This window comes from Neodiprion virginianus, chromosome 4 (genome assembly GCF_021901495.1).
Source record: "Neodiprion virginianus isolate iyNeoVirg1 chromosome 4, iyNeoVirg1.1, whole genome shotgun sequence".
NCBI classification, from domain to species: Eukaryota; Metazoa; Arthropoda; class Insecta; order Hymenoptera; family Diprionidae; genus Neodiprion; species Neodiprion virginianus.
The window spans coordinates 40,537,640-40,554,323 of record NC_060880.1 but is presented as its reverse complement, the minus strand read 5'-3'; the positions used below and the strand labels follow the sequence as shown (position 1 = coordinate 40,554,323).

General features: G+C 36.9%; 4 protein-coding genes across 10 annotated transcripts; 1 reads left to right on the top strand and 3 right to left on the bottom strand.

Annotated features, from left to right (window-relative positions):
* Positions 1–258: 258 nt before the first annotated feature.
* Positions 259–3,633, bottom strand: LOC124302738 (guanine nucleotide-binding protein subunit beta-2). The gene is made up of 6 exons (XM_046759212.1): positions 3,421–3,633; positions 3,155–3,300; positions 2,074–2,373; positions 1,791–1,992; positions 1,192–1,408; positions 259–812 (listed from the first exon to the last, which is right to left on the bottom strand). The coding sequence occupies exons 1-6, from the start codon at positions 3,487–3,489 to the stop codon at positions 706–708; spliced, it is 1,041 nt and encodes a 346-aa protein (XP_046615168.1). The 5' UTR covers positions 3,490–3,633; the 3' UTR covers positions 259–705.
* LOC124302731 (procollagen-lysine,2-oxoglutarate 5-dioxygenase) lies at positions 3,350–16,477 on the top strand. 5 transcript variants are annotated; one of them, XM_046759203.1, is made up of 10 exons: positions 4,397–4,433; positions 4,808–5,055; positions 9,039–9,270; positions 9,350–9,690; positions 9,794–10,247; positions 10,559–10,786; positions 14,813–15,134; positions 15,301–15,405; positions 15,541–15,687; positions 16,090–16,477. In XM_046759203.1, exons 2-10 carry the CDS (start codon positions 4,935–4,937, stop codon positions 16,372–16,374), a joined length of 2,235 nt encoding a protein of 744 aa, XP_046615159.1. In that variant the 5' UTR covers positions 4,397–4,433; positions 4,808–4,934; the 3' UTR covers positions 16,375–16,477. The 5 variants fall into 5 exon arrangements, with proteins under 5 accessions (XP_046615158.1, XP_046615159.1, XP_046615156.1 ...); XM_046759202.1 differs by lacking the exons at positions 4,397–4,433; positions 4,808–5,055 and adding an exon at positions 3,350–3,383; XM_046759200.1 differs by lacking the exons at positions 4,397–4,433; positions 15,541–15,687 and adding an exon at positions 15,722–15,868 and having other exon boundaries at positions 4,605–5,055.
* Positions 10,903–12,143, bottom strand: LOC124302742 (immunoglobulin domain-containing protein oig-4-like). 2 transcript variants are annotated; one of them, XM_046759216.1, is made up of 4 exons: positions 12,006–12,143; positions 11,595–11,774; positions 11,314–11,463; positions 10,903–11,219 (listed from the first exon to the last, which is right to left on the bottom strand). In XM_046759216.1, exons 2-4 carry the CDS (start codon positions 11,766–11,768, stop codon positions 11,061–11,063), a joined length of 483 nt encoding a protein of 160 aa, XP_046615172.1. In that variant the 5' UTR covers positions 11,769–11,774; positions 12,006–12,143; the 3' UTR covers positions 10,903–11,060. The 2 variants fall into 2 exon arrangements, with proteins under 2 accessions (XP_046615172.1, XP_046615174.1); XM_046759218.1 differs by having other exon boundaries at positions 11,928–12,039.
* LOC124302741 (immunoglobulin domain-containing protein oig-4-like) lies at positions 12,677–14,482 on the bottom strand. 2 transcript variants are annotated; one of them, XM_046759215.1, is made up of 5 exons: positions 14,345–14,482; positions 13,842–14,034; positions 13,629–13,778; positions 13,303–13,443; positions 12,677–13,022 (listed from the first exon to the last, which is right to left on the bottom strand). In XM_046759215.1, exons 2-5 carry the CDS (start codon positions 14,025–14,027, stop codon positions 13,020–13,022), a joined length of 480 nt encoding a protein of 159 aa, XP_046615171.1. In that variant the 5' UTR covers positions 14,028–14,034; positions 14,345–14,482; the 3' UTR covers positions 12,677–13,019. The 2 variants fall into 2 exon arrangements, with proteins under 2 accessions (XP_046615171.1, XP_046615170.1); XM_046759214.1 differs by lacking the exon at positions 12,677–13,022 and having other exon boundaries at positions 13,029–13,443.
* Positions 16,478–16,684: the final 207 nt, after the last annotated feature.

Below are 16,684 nucleotides of genomic sequence, written 5' to 3'. Positions count from 1 at the left end.
TCAGTAATAATGACGACCATTTCATCAATAACAAATTGTATAATAAAAGTTATTACAAGGGATACCGTAAAGTATTAAATCCGTCGTCGTATTTAATGGGATTACCTTAGGTCGGATATACGAGCAGGTATAAAAAGATCAAATTCAGCTGCCCGCATGCTTGTCTAGAAAAAGATGTTTGTTTAGTACGTAAATTATATCATATGCGTGTAACACTGATCGATCAAATGCCCGCTATTTATTTTGCGTTATTTGTAGAAAAATGCTACGTATGTACGATCTATTTTATTTTTTGTTTTTATGTATTTATTTTTTTTTTTTCGACTGCCATGGCGACGGCTAAAATAGTAATTTGTTCTATAACAACATTATGTATGCTACAATTGAAAGGAAAGATGGGAAAAAGGTGAAGATTATTCATCATGAACGTAAAGTTAATAATTCGAAACTTATTTATCTCGGATCGAAAAACTAATTTAATATTTCGGTCATGTGACGAATAATTTTTACTTTCTTAGTTTATATACAATACATTCTACTAATTATGTAATGATCGGAAACACGTCGATTTAATTGATTCATCACAAAATACTGACTACGAAATATCCTTTCAGGGTGAAGATCAGGGGATGATGCGATAGTAAAAATAGACGAAAATAAGAATCTGACATCTTGTGGGTAAAAGTCGTTCGGATCGAAATTTTTTTACACCCAAACTCTGACGTGCTGATCCCAAGAGCAGCTCGCTATGGCCATTCCACTTCCGGCAACGCTCAGCGATGTCACTCTGTTATCGTGTCCCGCCAAAACGCCTGTGAATATTACATTCATATTAATTAAGAATATTTTTTATTTTCGTGCCAATGATGCAAATTTCATATTCTGTTCGAATCCAACGTGCGGGAAGTCGCCATCTGGTGGCAAAAGGTGCACTACTCCAAGTGAGTCGTATTTAACAACTAAATTCGTTTTTTCGAATATTCCTCACCCCGCATCATTTCAACGTCACAAAACAAACGAGTAACAACTTGCACGAGTTAATCTGTACCCTGATATTTGTGTGATATGGTTAAAATGATCAGCTGAGAACCCAAGAAAGTTTCCGCGCTTTTTCACTCGAATCTGTGTTCTCTTTATTTGAAACTCGTTAAATTGTTATACGTGTGAAATTTTTCTTTTTTCTTTTCTTACCGTTGTGTTGAACCTTCAGGGTGTCCCATATGTGAATGGAATTGTCGTCGCTACCGCAGAATATGAACCTCCCACTCAGCGATAATCCGCAAGACGTGAAACCCGGATTAGTGTTTGGCGGTTTGAACGTTGCTAATTGTTGGTCCGAACGGAAGTCCCAAAGACGCGCAGTCTTGTCCTCGGATGCCGTCGCGAAGGCCTGTCCAGACGGATGGTACTGAAAATTCGTCACATGTTTAAGTATTTCAAGTATAAAAAACATCAGACCTAACAATTCTACCATCGTAGCATATTTGCTACAATGTCGAAACCAGAGCTATTTTTATAAATACCTTCTTCAATTTCAATTTAGATATCCTGGAATAATTTGAAAAATAGTAATGCACTCTGAAGAAAGTTTTCACTGAATAATTTAATTTCAAAAACTTTTCTATTTAGGCGCGTAACAAACATCTTGATTGAGAAAAATGATTTTTTTTTTAACGGAAAAGAGGCTTGGTCGTTAAACGGTTAAGAACTCGATAGTTTATTTGTTATCTAACCATTTTTCTTCGTTCACAACTAGACTCGTTCTTGCGAATGGTACATAGTATACTTACGCAAACGGAATTAACGTCAGCCTCGTGACCGAAGAAAGTTTGTCTCGCTTTTTCTTCCCGCATATCCCATAACTTGCAAGTTTTATCAACAGATCCGGTAACGTATGTCTGACCATCGGGTGCCAGGCTTATGCTAACCACGTCACCGTTATGGGCATTGAAATCTGTTGTCTTCTTTCCTGCTTCCAGATCCCACATACATCTGTAAAATACATTTATCATCGTTGTTGTATAATTTGACGGACGTTAATTGGTGATGTATATTTAGTTACTGTGTGATTACATTTTCATGTCCCCTGATCCAGTGATGATGGTTTTGTCGTCGAGAAATCTACAAGATGAAAGAAAACCTTCGTAGCCGAGAAGCTCGCGAACGATTTTCGCGGCCCCGGTAGCGTCGCGATTGTTGACGTCGTAAACGGTGCACATGTTGTCCATTCCTCCACAGGCTACGTAGTTACCCGAGGGTGCAAAAGCCACGGACATTACCCACGCAGAGCGCAACGGAATTACCTGCACCTTGTTTCCGGTCCAGGTATCCCATATTATCAATTTTCCATCCAACGATCCCGTCACGCAATGTCTTAGCGTTGCAAGGTGAGTGGAAGTCATAATAGGAGAAATATTTACGAAAATATTACGACGTGTGTTACTAATTACGCAGGTCAACGAGAAAAATGATTATTTTTTTGAGTTTCTATTGACAATGAGATGAATAAATTTCGATTCTATACATGGAATAGTAACCAAAACCTTTATTTGTTACTCATAAAGTTTGTTTTTGTCATTTTTACATTGATTAATAAGTCGTGACGTTTTTGGTTGATAGATAATACGGGTGCCTATTCGGAGGAAAGACGAAAACGTTTTCACCAAGATGTGATGGACTTTATCGTTATTAACGTTATCAGGGGCGGTATAATGAGGGCACGATGGAAGATTACGTTTGGGCTTTGATCCGAGAAAGTTCTTACGAAAATGGAAGTATGAAAAATATTCTTTTTTAAACTTTGTTTATCACTCTTTTACATTTTCAGTTTATTATTAATCATTACTTTTGAATGAAAGTTATTTAAATGCAAAACTGAAGTTTCTTTAATTGTTTTTAACAATAAGTGTTTGAGAAAATAGGTAATTTTTCTTAAAGTCCGAAACATCGTTCTGGTTTTCACAAAAACAAACTTTATCTAATAAAACTATTTGTTAATTTATTAGTTACGTATAAGAAATCAAAATTTCACATCTAGAACCCAAACCGAAAATTCGTGTTGACCGGTGTTATAATCATCGATTTCACTGTTATGACATTCGGTCAACTAATTATACTCATAATATTCGCAGAGAAATTTTTTTCACCGACTGACCTGCTGTCTCCACTGAAATGGACAGAATTGACCTTGTTGATGTGACCTTTAAGCAGCTTCTTTGTGGTCAGCTTTACTTTTGGAGCGTCCGCCAATCCGCTGCAAGTCTCTTCTAGAGTTGCGTCTTGCTGTTTTTTTTGGTCTTCCTGCAGCGTATGAGAGGATGAGGAACCGTGTTTTTGAAGTGGTGCAGGTATAATTTTGAAGCGTATGATTGACGTAATAAAGGGTGAGTGATAAACTTTTTTTTTTTTTGTGCAACCTACTTTGCATTTGTTGATCAAGTCCTCGAGTTCTTGCTTCAGTTTTGTAGTCTCTGCGTCATCTTTGCCCATTTTTTTAACGTTTCACAAATAAACTTTATGTAAAGCGACTTCTCTGAGGCACGTAAAAACTCGACTCGTTGGATTTGAAGAAATTGAAGAAGGACGGTCTGATGATTAACAGAGACTGACCGACAGTTTTTGCTGGAATGCGAAAGAAACCTCAGCAGAACTGCTGCTCTAGTAATCACATTAAACCTCGGGCTTGATCTTGTTTGCTTGGCATTAGCCCGATACCAGCCGGTATTCTTAATTTAATTATTCTCTTATTATAAAAATTCTATAACGTGAAACCGCGATTCGGGCAAACAGCCAATCGAAAATAGGCCAGATTTCGCTATGCAGCCCCAATGAGAAACCCAAATTTCGATTTGTACCGACCTTCAGTATTGAAAATAGGGCAAACGGAAGCCATGCTGCACCCGTCGATGCCTTCATTTAACTTTCCCTACCACAGTATTGGGGAAAAATTACTGCACGGTGTTTTTGCAATTTATACAGTTTAGCTACAAACCGCTCGTCTAATGCACCGATTAATTGTTATGTTTGATAAAGATCTATGCGACTAAAATGATTGTCTTAAGGGGGGTAAGAACAGCTTGGCCGGTCTAAAATCGTACCTATTTTTAGAAGTTTTTTGTTTAAAGAAAATTAAAACACTTATATGCGCCATGTCGCCATTTTGTTATTAATTTCGAAACAAAAATTCTAAAATGTTCTTGAAACTATAAATAATAAATCCCTCAAACTCGAATTGCTATCAGTGTTTTCATTTTCTTTACAAAAAAAAACTCCTAAAAATAGGTATGATTTTAGGTACGATGTGGTGAAATTTTTACCACCGAATCAAATGTATCTTGCTCTGATGGAGCGTCAATTATACGCATTGATCCGTGAAATCCTCGCCGTTCAACGACGTTTGGTTTTGGTTTTGCTACGATTTTAGCGGAAACTAGGTACGCTATTTCTTGCATTATTAACAAAACGTTCCCTTCCACCTATTCTATTACAACTTTCACGTGCTTGATTCTTGACGTTTAAACGATCGAATTTCTCCGTAATGCCGTTATTGTTGTTTCGGGTTTCGACGAGTGCGCTGCATCTAGAAGCAAAGTTTAAGCGTGACAACGGTTTGAGTCTCATTTAAAAAACGAATGATACATTTACCGTGTAAAAGTATCCAAGTATTTTTGTGAAAGAATCTTAAAATCAAGGGTGTTTAATTTTGGCAAGATTCGAACACGTTGTTTCTAATTTACGCTTGCTTTTACTCGCTGTAAGAAAACATGGGGGAAACCGTAAGAAAAATATTTCAACCAACAAATTGTAGGTGCAACTTGAGCGCCTATTTTAGCCTTTGCTTTTTACTACTGGGATTCACGGTTTCCTGGGTTGACGGCAAAGATCCTGAAGTATATACTGACGCCTGTGCGATTAAAGTGCAACGTTCGCGAAACATGTACCTGAGCAACTACTCGAAACATCCTGGCTGCGAATGTGATATCAGTTCAAAAATTGCCGCCCGAATGTATACCCAAAACCAAAGATGTAGAAGCACGGCGGACGTCGATGTCAATGGTACGCGTGCAATCCGTCGGTGTTTTTTCACATCACTAAAATATTATATGGGGGGAGGGGTGATCAAAATTAGACAAATATGTCATTAGAAAATTTTATTAACCGTTACTTACATGCTAAATTCGTACAATAGATGTATGCCTGCAGTGTCGCAACTTATTCGATAAAAATGCTCATCTGATTCGAACTTATTTGAGTTATATATTTATAATTTCATTCTACGCATACGTGCAGATGAAGGGCGCGTGTTCGTTCCTCGACAATCTCACATATTTTGACACTCTGCGTGAGAAAGATCTTCGATCAAAAAAAAAGCAAACTTAAATGTCAATAATTGTAGCCGGGAAGCAGATCAATTTTCTTAAATGAGTTAATGATTGATTAGCCGATCAAGATTGTATCATCGCTTTTATGCAGAAAACTAAGAGCATGCGCGCGGGACTGCGTCTACGCGTCTTAACGTCTACTGTAAACCAGACTTTAAGCCGAACATGCTTTGTGGCCGAATGTTTGTAAGACGAGTAATAGTTCTGTTGCCCGAGATGCGTGGTTCTTCGTAGAGTAAACACGGCACGCAAGGAATAACCAGCTGAAGTCAGAGATGAATCTGATTGTAGCAAGTAGTCTCTCGTGGTACGTGAATCTCAGTCGGAGCTACATGCCGGTCGAAATCGCAGTGGTCCGGTGTTCGTTGTGAACAGCATATTATCTTATGCACGTTTCTCGAAAAAGTCATTATTGAAATTTAAAGGAAAATGACCACGCTGCTCCAGTTCGTACTCCTATTTTATTTCCTTCTGGGTGCGGTCAGCTCGGCCGAAAAAGACGACGGTAAATTAATCGCACTTTCATTTGTATTACCGAATATTAATTGTAATGCAATTATCGAATCGCGACTATTCCATCGCTTATCCTGATCCCATTCCACAGAAGTTATGCGGCCTGGATTCTCGATACGTGCAACTCTAACAACAAACAGAATCTTGAACAGTTTCGAAAAATTTAGGAATAAATTGTAAAGCACTAATTGTTAAATATACTCAACTATTTTGATTCGTCTGTCGCGCTTAAGTCAAAGACTTATGAGGTTGAAGTTAATAGTTACGTTACTTTAACGAAACATTGGGAAAAAATCACTACTTTCTTATTTTTACAATGATTTTTAACAAACTAAAATTGAAAAATATGAGTAGGTCTTGTTTTATTACGGTTTACTGAATTTCAAACTGTTCCAAAATTGCGACATAACGGTTCTTCCTCACCATGAAATGATACAAGACTTGCGACTATTGTAATGAGCGCTTATCGTTTGATCGGAAAATTTGAATAGTTTATCAACGAGGATTATCGTTTTTTTCGGAAATTCCATGTTTACGGTATCTTACTTATTATACATGTATCAAACTCTATATCATTTGACGCGAAAGTATCTGGACGCAGTCATCTAGAACTCGAATTTTCTCGTCGTTTTTGCGATCGATCACCGAGAAATTCGTGCAGCCACACAATGAATCAGTAATTCGTCGTGCGCGACCTACTCGTTTCCGGATTAAGAAAGTGAAATCGAAAGCGAGGAAACCAATTTCTAATACATAACAGAACAATCGAACGAGCGTGAAGTACGATTTTGCCCAAAAAGAAAAACAGATTTTTTGCGAATCTACAGGTGTTCGTAAGTCTTTCACTCTCGTCGGTTGCAAGTTTTGAACTCCTTGCGGGTATCTACGTGAAGCTAAAATATCCAAGTATTTCTCATTTCCTGATTTTGTACTCCATAGAAAAATCATTTTTCACATCATTATCGTGGGCTCGGTTCAAAAGTCGACACTGTCTGATTATACTAATGACCGAAATACTGTTACGCGCGTAGATTAGTAATCGGACCGTAAAGTTGATTGATCTTTTCTGAAATAATCTTGTGGCTGTTTCTTCAAATATCTCATTTCCTATGCTATACCTCGACAATCTCTCTTTCGAATCTGCGGTTTTATCATTCAAAATTACGATTGTCGTGCCTTGATATTTCGCCTCCTAAGTATACGCCGTTCGCTCCGAGCAGCAAGAAATGATTGCCGATACGATTTTACGCATTACTCGACTCGAGCTTCGATTCCCCTAATATTACATCAAGTTTTATAAAATTATGGGGCTACAGAAAGGTGATGCTGGAACGTTCTCGCGCCATTCACGAACATCTTCTCGCTTTCGACGTGTACACCAGACACAGCATAATGTAATCTTTCAATTCTTCCGGTCGTGATGCGCGATGCATAAGAGATAAAGAAATACACGCAGAGCGCAGATAACTCAATTCATTCAAGAAGGATCCTCCGATAGCCAAAATCTGAATACTTTCGGTATTCGTATCTATACCGCTAATTATTAAAAGAATTAAATGCAATTTGCTGTGTTTTCGAATTCATCGTATAAAATATCCGTAGCCCTGCTAGCATCATCAATTCGCTTCACCATTGACTTGGCATTCTTTCGTTTTCAAAGTACTTTCGCTGACTCGTAAATCGTAGGCGTAGTAATCTGCATTCGCATTATACAAGGTTGAAGTTAGTAACGTTATCGTAACGAAACATCGGGGATAAAAAATCACTATTTTCCTGATTTTAAAACGCTTTTAAAGGAACTAGGATTTCTAAATATGAGTGTGTTTTGTTTTATAACGATTTACTGAATTTCAAATAATTCGAAAATCGTGAAGTAACCGTTTTTCCTCGGCAAGAATCGTTACGATAACGTTACTAACTTCGATATGATCACATTATAGCTACCAGTTAATGTCAGCGTACCTTGTAGTTGGAATTAAGACGCGTGTCGATATAAGTAATCACAATATATGTGTAAGGAAAGCGCCGGGACGCAGAACGGCGCTGAGTCGTTCGGCGTTTGAACCGAGTCACAAGAGAGCCGCTGTATTCTTTCGCGGGATGACATAACGTTCACCACGTTTACAATATTATTCCTCCGCGTCTCGGTGCCCGGATGACGTCAGCATGCATTCTGGTCTTTGCATCAATAATTAACTGTTTTACCCTTTATGACGTGTAGCTCTTACAGCTCTGCGATTATCGCCATGCAGTTGATTGATGTAATAAATCGAATATAGTTTATCCCCTGTACATACGATATATAATTGTATAATTTTGGCATTATAATCCTGTACTTATATTACATGTTATCCACGTTACATATAATTGTTATATAGACACTATTCGTACGGTTGTTGTAATTCTAATTACCCTTAGTTGAAATAAACGTCTAGATTCGCATAGCAAAAATAGAAAACCATATTGAAAAGTACAGAAGCTTACACGATTTCAATGCAAATTTGTACGTTTCAATAGCATTTCTTCTACTTTCTATCCTAGTCTATATACGAAATTTTATAAAGGGATATGGTTAGTTATGTTAAAACATAGGGTAGATACAGTAATATATCTTGGACACTTTTATCAATCATACATCATACTTTGTTCGCATTGCGTATAATACATACAATCACGACAAATCCGATAAATGTACGCGAACTATTTGAATATACAGTAATAATTACTGCAATCATGTTATACATACGATAATTTATTCATAAACTATAAATATTTACAAGTTTATCAACAATTTCTTATCCCCGATAACTGAATGAATATCCGTGCGTGGACTTACATCTACTATCATATTAATGTCCTCCTACACAAAATGCACGTGGATTTATATAGCTTGTGCATGTGCTGTTGTTGTTGTTATTATTATTATTACTATTGTTATTATTGTCATTTCACTGAGGGTACATCTCAATCGTGATGCAATTACATTATTACAGCATCTGTTTTATTGAGTCGTTCACGACATTATGTCGTATTCGATTTTGTAAAAGTTCCCGACTAAACTTTCATACCTAGTAGGACACGCAAAATTGAATTTACCATATCGACAAGTTTTTTACTTTAACATATTTTAATCTATTCTTTCAGATGTCCTTGTATTTACTGTGGCAACCAATGAGACTGATGGTTACAAGAGGTATATTCGATCAGCCGTTGTCAACGGCTTTCGAGACAAGATCCATGTGCTTGGATTAGGTGAAACATGGAAAGGAGGCGATGTACATCGCACTGTCGGTGGAGGATTTAAGGTCAATTTATTTAAGGAACAGCTGCGCCCTTACAAGGATGATAAGGATAAAATAATTTTATTTACGGACGGGTAATTGTCAATGAAATTAAACAATTTACTCACCCTGTTAACAAACAAACGAATCAATCATCCAGCATATTATTTCCAGGTATGACGTTATATTTCTCAGTAGTCTTGAAGCTATCGTGGAAAAATTCAGGACATTTGGTGCCAGAGTTCTCTTTTCTGCGGAGGAGTATTGCTGGCCTGATAAATCCGCCGAGTCAAGATATCCAAGTGTGGGTCGTGGTAAACGGTACTTAAATTCTGGTGGATTTATTGGCTACGCATCAGATATTTACGCAATTTTAACCAGCTCCAAGCTCAGCGACGGAGATGACGATCAAAGGTTTTATACCGAATTGTACCTAGATCGTGACTTCAGGGAAAAACATCAAATGAAATTGGATCACAGATCAGAAATATTCCAGAATCTGTTCGGTGGAGTTGGTGAGCGTCGAACTTAGCATTGTAACATTAGCTATCGTGAGAAACAAGCAAAAGACAGAATAATTGAAATGTTGAAAAATTATTCATCTAAATTATATTTCAGCTGACGTTGAGCTGAGATTCAAAGGAAATGACGCTTATCTACAGAACGTAGCTTACAACACTGTGCCGCTTATTCTTCATGGGAATGGTCGCAGTAAATTGGTATTAAATGCTCTTGGTAATTACTTAGCAAATGCTTGGAGTCCCGAAGAAGGATGTTTAAACTGTTGGGACGAAATGATCGAATTAGACAAGGCAAAGGTGGAGAATTATCCTGTGATAATGATCTCTATATTCTTGGCCAACCCAACACCGTTTTTAGAGGAGTTTCTTGAGAAAATTTATAAACAGGCCTACCCTAAGTCTAAGCTTCATTTGTTCATATACAACAATGTTCCTTATCATTCCGAACTTATTAACGAGTTCGTTGAATCTTACGCACACGAGTACAAAAGCGTAAAACAAATATTACCACAAGATGATATATCCGAAGTCAGAGCTAGAGATTTCGCTTTGTAAGTATGCATAAAATATCTCACTTCCAATATTCAATACTTTTTAATCTCTTTTTATTCGCTAAATTTATATTGATTTGCAAATGTAAGGGAATCACAAATTTAATTTACATTCAACTTATTTTTTGAAGAACCCGAATTTGCGAATTGACGAAAACAACCAATGATATTGTCGAGGCTCAATTTAAAATCTTACAGAGTTATTTTTAGTAAAGTAAAATGAGACACAAATTTTGATAAGAATAAATGTTCTATTTTGCCATTTATGTGAAGAGATAAAGTATTTAAGTGCAATTTATTTTCTGGAATAGTGAACACTGCCTGCTTAAAAAATGTTCTGGATTACTTTCAATCGACTCGGAAGCTCACTTGGACAACCAGAATGCATTGAAATTATTGGTAGAACAACAGCGAGGAATAGTAGCGCCGCTACTCGTCAGGCCTTACAAAGCTTGGAGCAACTTTTGGGGCGCTCTTACAGACGATGGCTTTTATGCCAGAAGTTCGGATTACATGGAAATCGTACAGAACGAACGAAGGTAAGACTCTCAATATACACACATTTGATTGTAGACGTGATAGAGGTGATGAAGAGGAAAGAGGAGATAAAGAATTACGTCAATAGGAAATAAAATTTGATTAATTGGACAAGGGATGAAAATTAATCCTCGTACGTTAATATTGTTAGAAACTACGATACATTTGTATTTTTGCCACATTCTGCATACCGGTGAAGATCATTGAAAATATTTTCTTCAACGTAAAACGTGACGAGCAAGTGACACATTACATAATTCCACCTTACCCAAAACTTTAATCAAATGCAATAGAAAAGTCAGTCTTGAAGGATCGTCTGTCGATACTATACATGTTATCTGCTGTGCATTCGTAAACCCCGGCATCCATTTGCGTTGCTGGATCGATTTCCAGTTTTGATTTTACTCTGTCAGTTCCTGTTCGCCATTCGTGTATCTAAAAGTAGAAAAGTGTTGAACGAATAAAAATTTTCACTCTAACTTCAGTCGTCGTATTAATGTATAGAAGATGACAACTTCTTTATACTAACGTTCATGTATAGGTGAGTGTAAATTTCTGTACCATCCTTGAACCATGTAATGTGGGGGCGCGGAGTACCTCGAGCGGAACATACAAATGCGATTTTATGCCCCAAAACGTATTCATAGTCAAAATGCGATGACGATAAGATTTTGGCACCCTGAAATAACGACATTATGATCAATTCTTACTGCTGACGTCGAATATACTAATGGCAGAGTATGCATCGATCCGATCGCTGTTGTGCTCGACAGCCTGTCAATTTGAGTGCGGATATATTCTAATACGCACATTGTTGTTGTTATAATATTCATCACTTTCTCGATCTCGGTATTTTCCGGTGATCGGCAGTCCAATTTGAACTCGCGATTTACTTCTGCCTCTTCCTCGACCTCTTCTTGCAGATATTTCATAACAATGTAGAAAAATGATTGCTAGTAATATTACAGCTTTTGAATAATTCATTGTATCCTGTAAAGTGATAATCGTAAGTTGAATGTTTTATAAGTGGCAGATTGCCGAATAAATTAACAGGATAAAGAAAATGGAAAATTACAATGGGCAAAAAGCAGTTTAAAAAATCCTATAATACGAGAGCAATTAATCATTATAGCAAACTCTCACCCGCTTAGGTTGAATGTTACGATATTTTTTACACCACTTTAAAGCAAATAGTTAGTGGGTCGGTAAATATCTACTCACTGTGCCAAAGAAACGTTTAGCGGTGGTACAGAACAGCAATGCAACTGACAGCCACTCACCTACTCATTACTCCCCTAGTGTCCTCTCCTATCTATTACATACGTATTCCAGATAGTATCTAACTATATTATGTGCATAATCTCTGCTTTGGTCTTGCATAACATTCTTCTCAATTAATAATCATGGTAAAATTGAATGCGGCAGCGAAATTGACCGTGTTCATTAATTCAGAATTGGTGAAATGATCTCTCGTTACTGGGGGAAGAAAACTTTTGTCTACCCTAACTTTGAATCGCTCGATATTGCTCTAGGATATATCATTTTTCAATTACATATTCCATGACATTGTATTTTACAAAAATTTTGACTACTTTGTACGAATTGTTCGTCGCGGAACAAAAAATTGTTCTGGAAAATAACTGAAACAAATCGTCGGCAGCTATACTCGCTCAACTGTTCAAGTTGTAATGATATCATCCTCATCCAGGCCAATTATTTGTTAATAACATAGGAATAGGGGGACCTATCGAGCAACAGGAATTGGTGTGTCCTATAGCTACCGTTTGTAGAACTTGGAATTGTGAGAATAAATATTGATAGGATTATTTTTGTTTTTTACAGTAACTGCTTGAATTCTCAATGTCAATAAGGTCAAGAGAATAAAGTAACAATTGTTTGATTACAGTTTTAATTATTTAAAAGTAAACAAATGCAGCTGGTTTATAGTATTTGCAGTACCATATTTTTGAATTGTTTGAATAACGTACATTACATATAATTTTTGAATTTGAATTATGTTAACAGAGTTTAATCACATTAACCACAGAAAATACAAATTAACTGTAAATCAGATGAAACACTTTAAACACGAATAATCTAGTAATTGGAACGAATCAGTCTTACAAAATTCAATCATTCTCCACACGTCGCAATTCTGTATGCGCGTCTATCTCACGTAGGGCAATTTTTCTTCATTGTGCGAATTTTGAAACAATATGTATTTTGCCTCTTGGGTCACTGTAATGCAGAAATAATTTATTTTCTTCTCTTATACATAAATTTACTGTTTTTGAATATAAGCCAAAATGTACGTACAGATTCAGGAACAGAATGGAATATCGTCATTTGTACACATGTGTATGTATAATAATATATATAACTAAAATGACTAGGTTCCAAGAAGTATCGAAGTGAGCTATAAATTTCGAAAAGCATTGTCTCGGCGATATTCACAAATCTTTTTCACATAAATTGGCTTATACTCAATAAATAAATATATTTAGTAGGTGATCATAACATAGTCTGTTCTGAATCCACGTCTGTCAACGGCATACTGATTATCCGCTTGGCATTCGTAGTAACCGGCATCTTTCTGTGTCGTAGGATCAATTTCCATTTTTGACTTCATCGTGTCATTCCCCATTGGCCATTCGTGCACCTTAATCGGGATTCAGAAACAAATTACTCGTCAAAAACAACATTTTTCAAATAAACTCTCGCCTTATACAAACGCTCAGATATAATACAGCATAATAATTGGACAACGTATACTAACAGATCAAAAATTACATTAGATTGTAAGATTATGCATACTACTGGGAAGAAAAAAAAGGTTCAAGTTACCTGGAAGAATTTGTGGTGATAGAGCTCGATACCATCTTTGAACCAAGTTATTTCTGGCCTTGGGAAACCCCTCGCCATGCAAAAGAAAGTTATTTTTCTTCCCAGCATGTAGTCCAGCTCGAAATGCGAAGCCTTCACAATTTTAGCCCCCTAAAATTCGAGCAGATTACTATTGTTCAAGATATTGCAACTTAGCTACTAGAAAATACCCACATCTTTGTTCTCGTAATAATTAGTACTGGCGGTGTTTTGGTGTGGAATTAGGATTGGCATACGCGAACCGTACAATCTTCCACGTCCCCTGCCGCCCCTTCTTCCACCACCACCTTTCGCCGCGTTCAAGCCTGGAGTACAGGCTGTCATCAATAGGAATAAATGGATCAACCACCATTTCCTCATTTGACTGCTGTAATTTGAATTACACAACTAAGTAATTCATTACGATAACTGATGTTGAATTTGAAATTGCTTCACTCCCCGACGTAAACATATTTTACCACCTTTACCAGTAACTGTTCTCGGAAAATATTATTATTAATTACATACACTCTTCAACTTCAAGTTCATAAAGTTTTATTTATTCAGCAGCATGCTTGATCGCATTTCAGAAGGAATATCCTATCGTAACAAGATATGAAAATTTTTTAAATTAATGGAATTAAGGGAACAATTAACCGTATGTAAATAATAATCAGATATACCGGAGATTTCCTTACCAGAAAATTTGGATACTTTTAAGCAGACTGTATGTTAATCCCTTTGGAGAAAGGTTCTCTCCGCCTCTCCAGCCAAAAATATGAATGAACCAGGCGCGATAGACTCGCGGTCACCGGAGTGTCAAGAGTTATGAATCTCAATTGGATAATTATGTATTAGTTATCACCAGTAACTCCATTGGCCAATCACGGTATCAGGGCTGCTGCCCGCCAAAACATTAAATAACGTCCTGTGAAAAACAGAGTAATAGCTGTCTGTACTTCTCCATATAAAAGCACTCTATGATCGCACGCACACACTGTTTATGACTATTTCTATTTTAAATCATATGGAAAACAAGCCTTGCAGATCCTCAGAATTTATGTCATGAGCATCCATCGCACGATCTCAACGAGTCTGTTGCCAGATTTTTTGAGGAACAACTTCAAAAGTAAATACTTTGACAGGGATTTTTTGTACGTTTTCAGAGGCTTGTGGAACGTACCATTTGTCAGCAACTGCTACCTGATAAATGCTTCGCTTATAAATAATAAGGAGACGCGGCCATCATACTCCGTGGGAGATTTGGACGTGAGCATGTCCTTCGCTTACAGCAACAGGGAGAAAGATATCTTCATGTATGTTAGCAACAGGGTTGAATTCGGGCATCTAGTTAGTCCTGATAACTTTGATACCAAGCTGACGAACCCAGACCTATATCAAATATTCGATAACAAATTAGACTGGCAAAAGAGATACATTCATGAGAATTACACGGAAAATTTCAATCCCAATAAGACTCCAATCCAGGTAACACCAAAATTCTTCATGCTAGTATTTTTCGATCAATTATAATCAAGATTAAAACATATTTCATTTAAACGTCTATTACGTCTAAACGTCTGAGGGTCAATTTGCTCTTCGAGTGAATAACTTGTACTCTTTTCTACTAATCAATTCTGTTTGTTTCACATAGCCCTGTCCCGATGTATTCTGGTTTCCAATTGTTACGACTCGATTTACAAAAGAACTGATCGAAATAATGGAAGCATTTGGTCAATGGTCCGATGGTACAAATTCTGTAAGTTAAATCAGCTATTTATTTTACAATTACGTAAATAATATACTTACAATACTAGATTTATTCAATTTCCAGTATGCGAAAGTGAAGTTTACTTTCATTTTTCACTGATTATTGTTCTTGTATAAACTTTAGGATCCCAGATTATCAGGTGGTTATGAAAATGTACCGACAAGGGACATTCACACAAATCAAGTGAACCTTGAACCCCAATGGCTGTACTTCCTTAAGGAATATGTCAGGCCGTTACAGGAACTCGCCTTTACAGGATACTTCCACGACGTAAGAATACGTTTAACATGTTACATATTTTTAGGACCCACGACTCGATGGGGGTTACGAGGCTGTGCCGACACGTGACATTCACGCAAGTCAAGTTGGTCTTGACGAGACGTGGCTAGAGTTTCTTAAGGAATATGTCAGTCCCCTCCAGAAAATGGTTTATCTGGGATATGAGGATTACGTAAGCGATAGGATATTAGGGACTTGCGGTTTTGGTTCTACTGGTGAAATGGATTCTGGGCTTCTTTGTTAATTGTGATTTAGTAGCTAGTTACGCATAGAATTCAAAGATTTTACTTTGTAGGCACTTGTAGGATTAGTGAAAAACCTGGCACATGCACTCTATTGAAGCACCATTCCCTCTTTAGTGAATCTAATTACATTTTATCATGTAATATACAGCCACCGAGGTCCCTGATGAATTTCATGGTCAGATATCGTCCCGACGAGCAGCCGTCACTGCGTCCTCATCACGATTCTTCAACTTACACAATTAACATTGCTCTGAATAGAGCAGGAATCGATTACGAGGGAGGTGGCTGCAGATTCATTCGTTACAACTGTTCCGTAACAGACACAAAGCCTGGATGGATGTTGATGCATCCTGGAAGACTCACGCATTATCACGAAGGTTTGCTGGTAACTAAAGGTACAAGATATATTATGATATCTTTCGTCGATCCTTGAACATATCGAATTTCTATCATTATTAATTACGAAGTATGATTATTCACACCTATGGAAAAGATCTGGGAAAATGATGATATTAAAGGAAAACTGTTTTTCTGTTCGTGATAGTAACTAATTAAACCTTCGATTCTCAAGTATATCATCCTGGATGAGCAACGAATGGTATAGAAAAATATACGATTAATTATTTGATAGCTAAATAAAACGTGAAGAAAATACTCCACCTACGAATTGATATTACGGTAATAATATCAAGTATAAACTTGACCAGTCTCAATATATTATTTTTATATTTATATGCATTTTG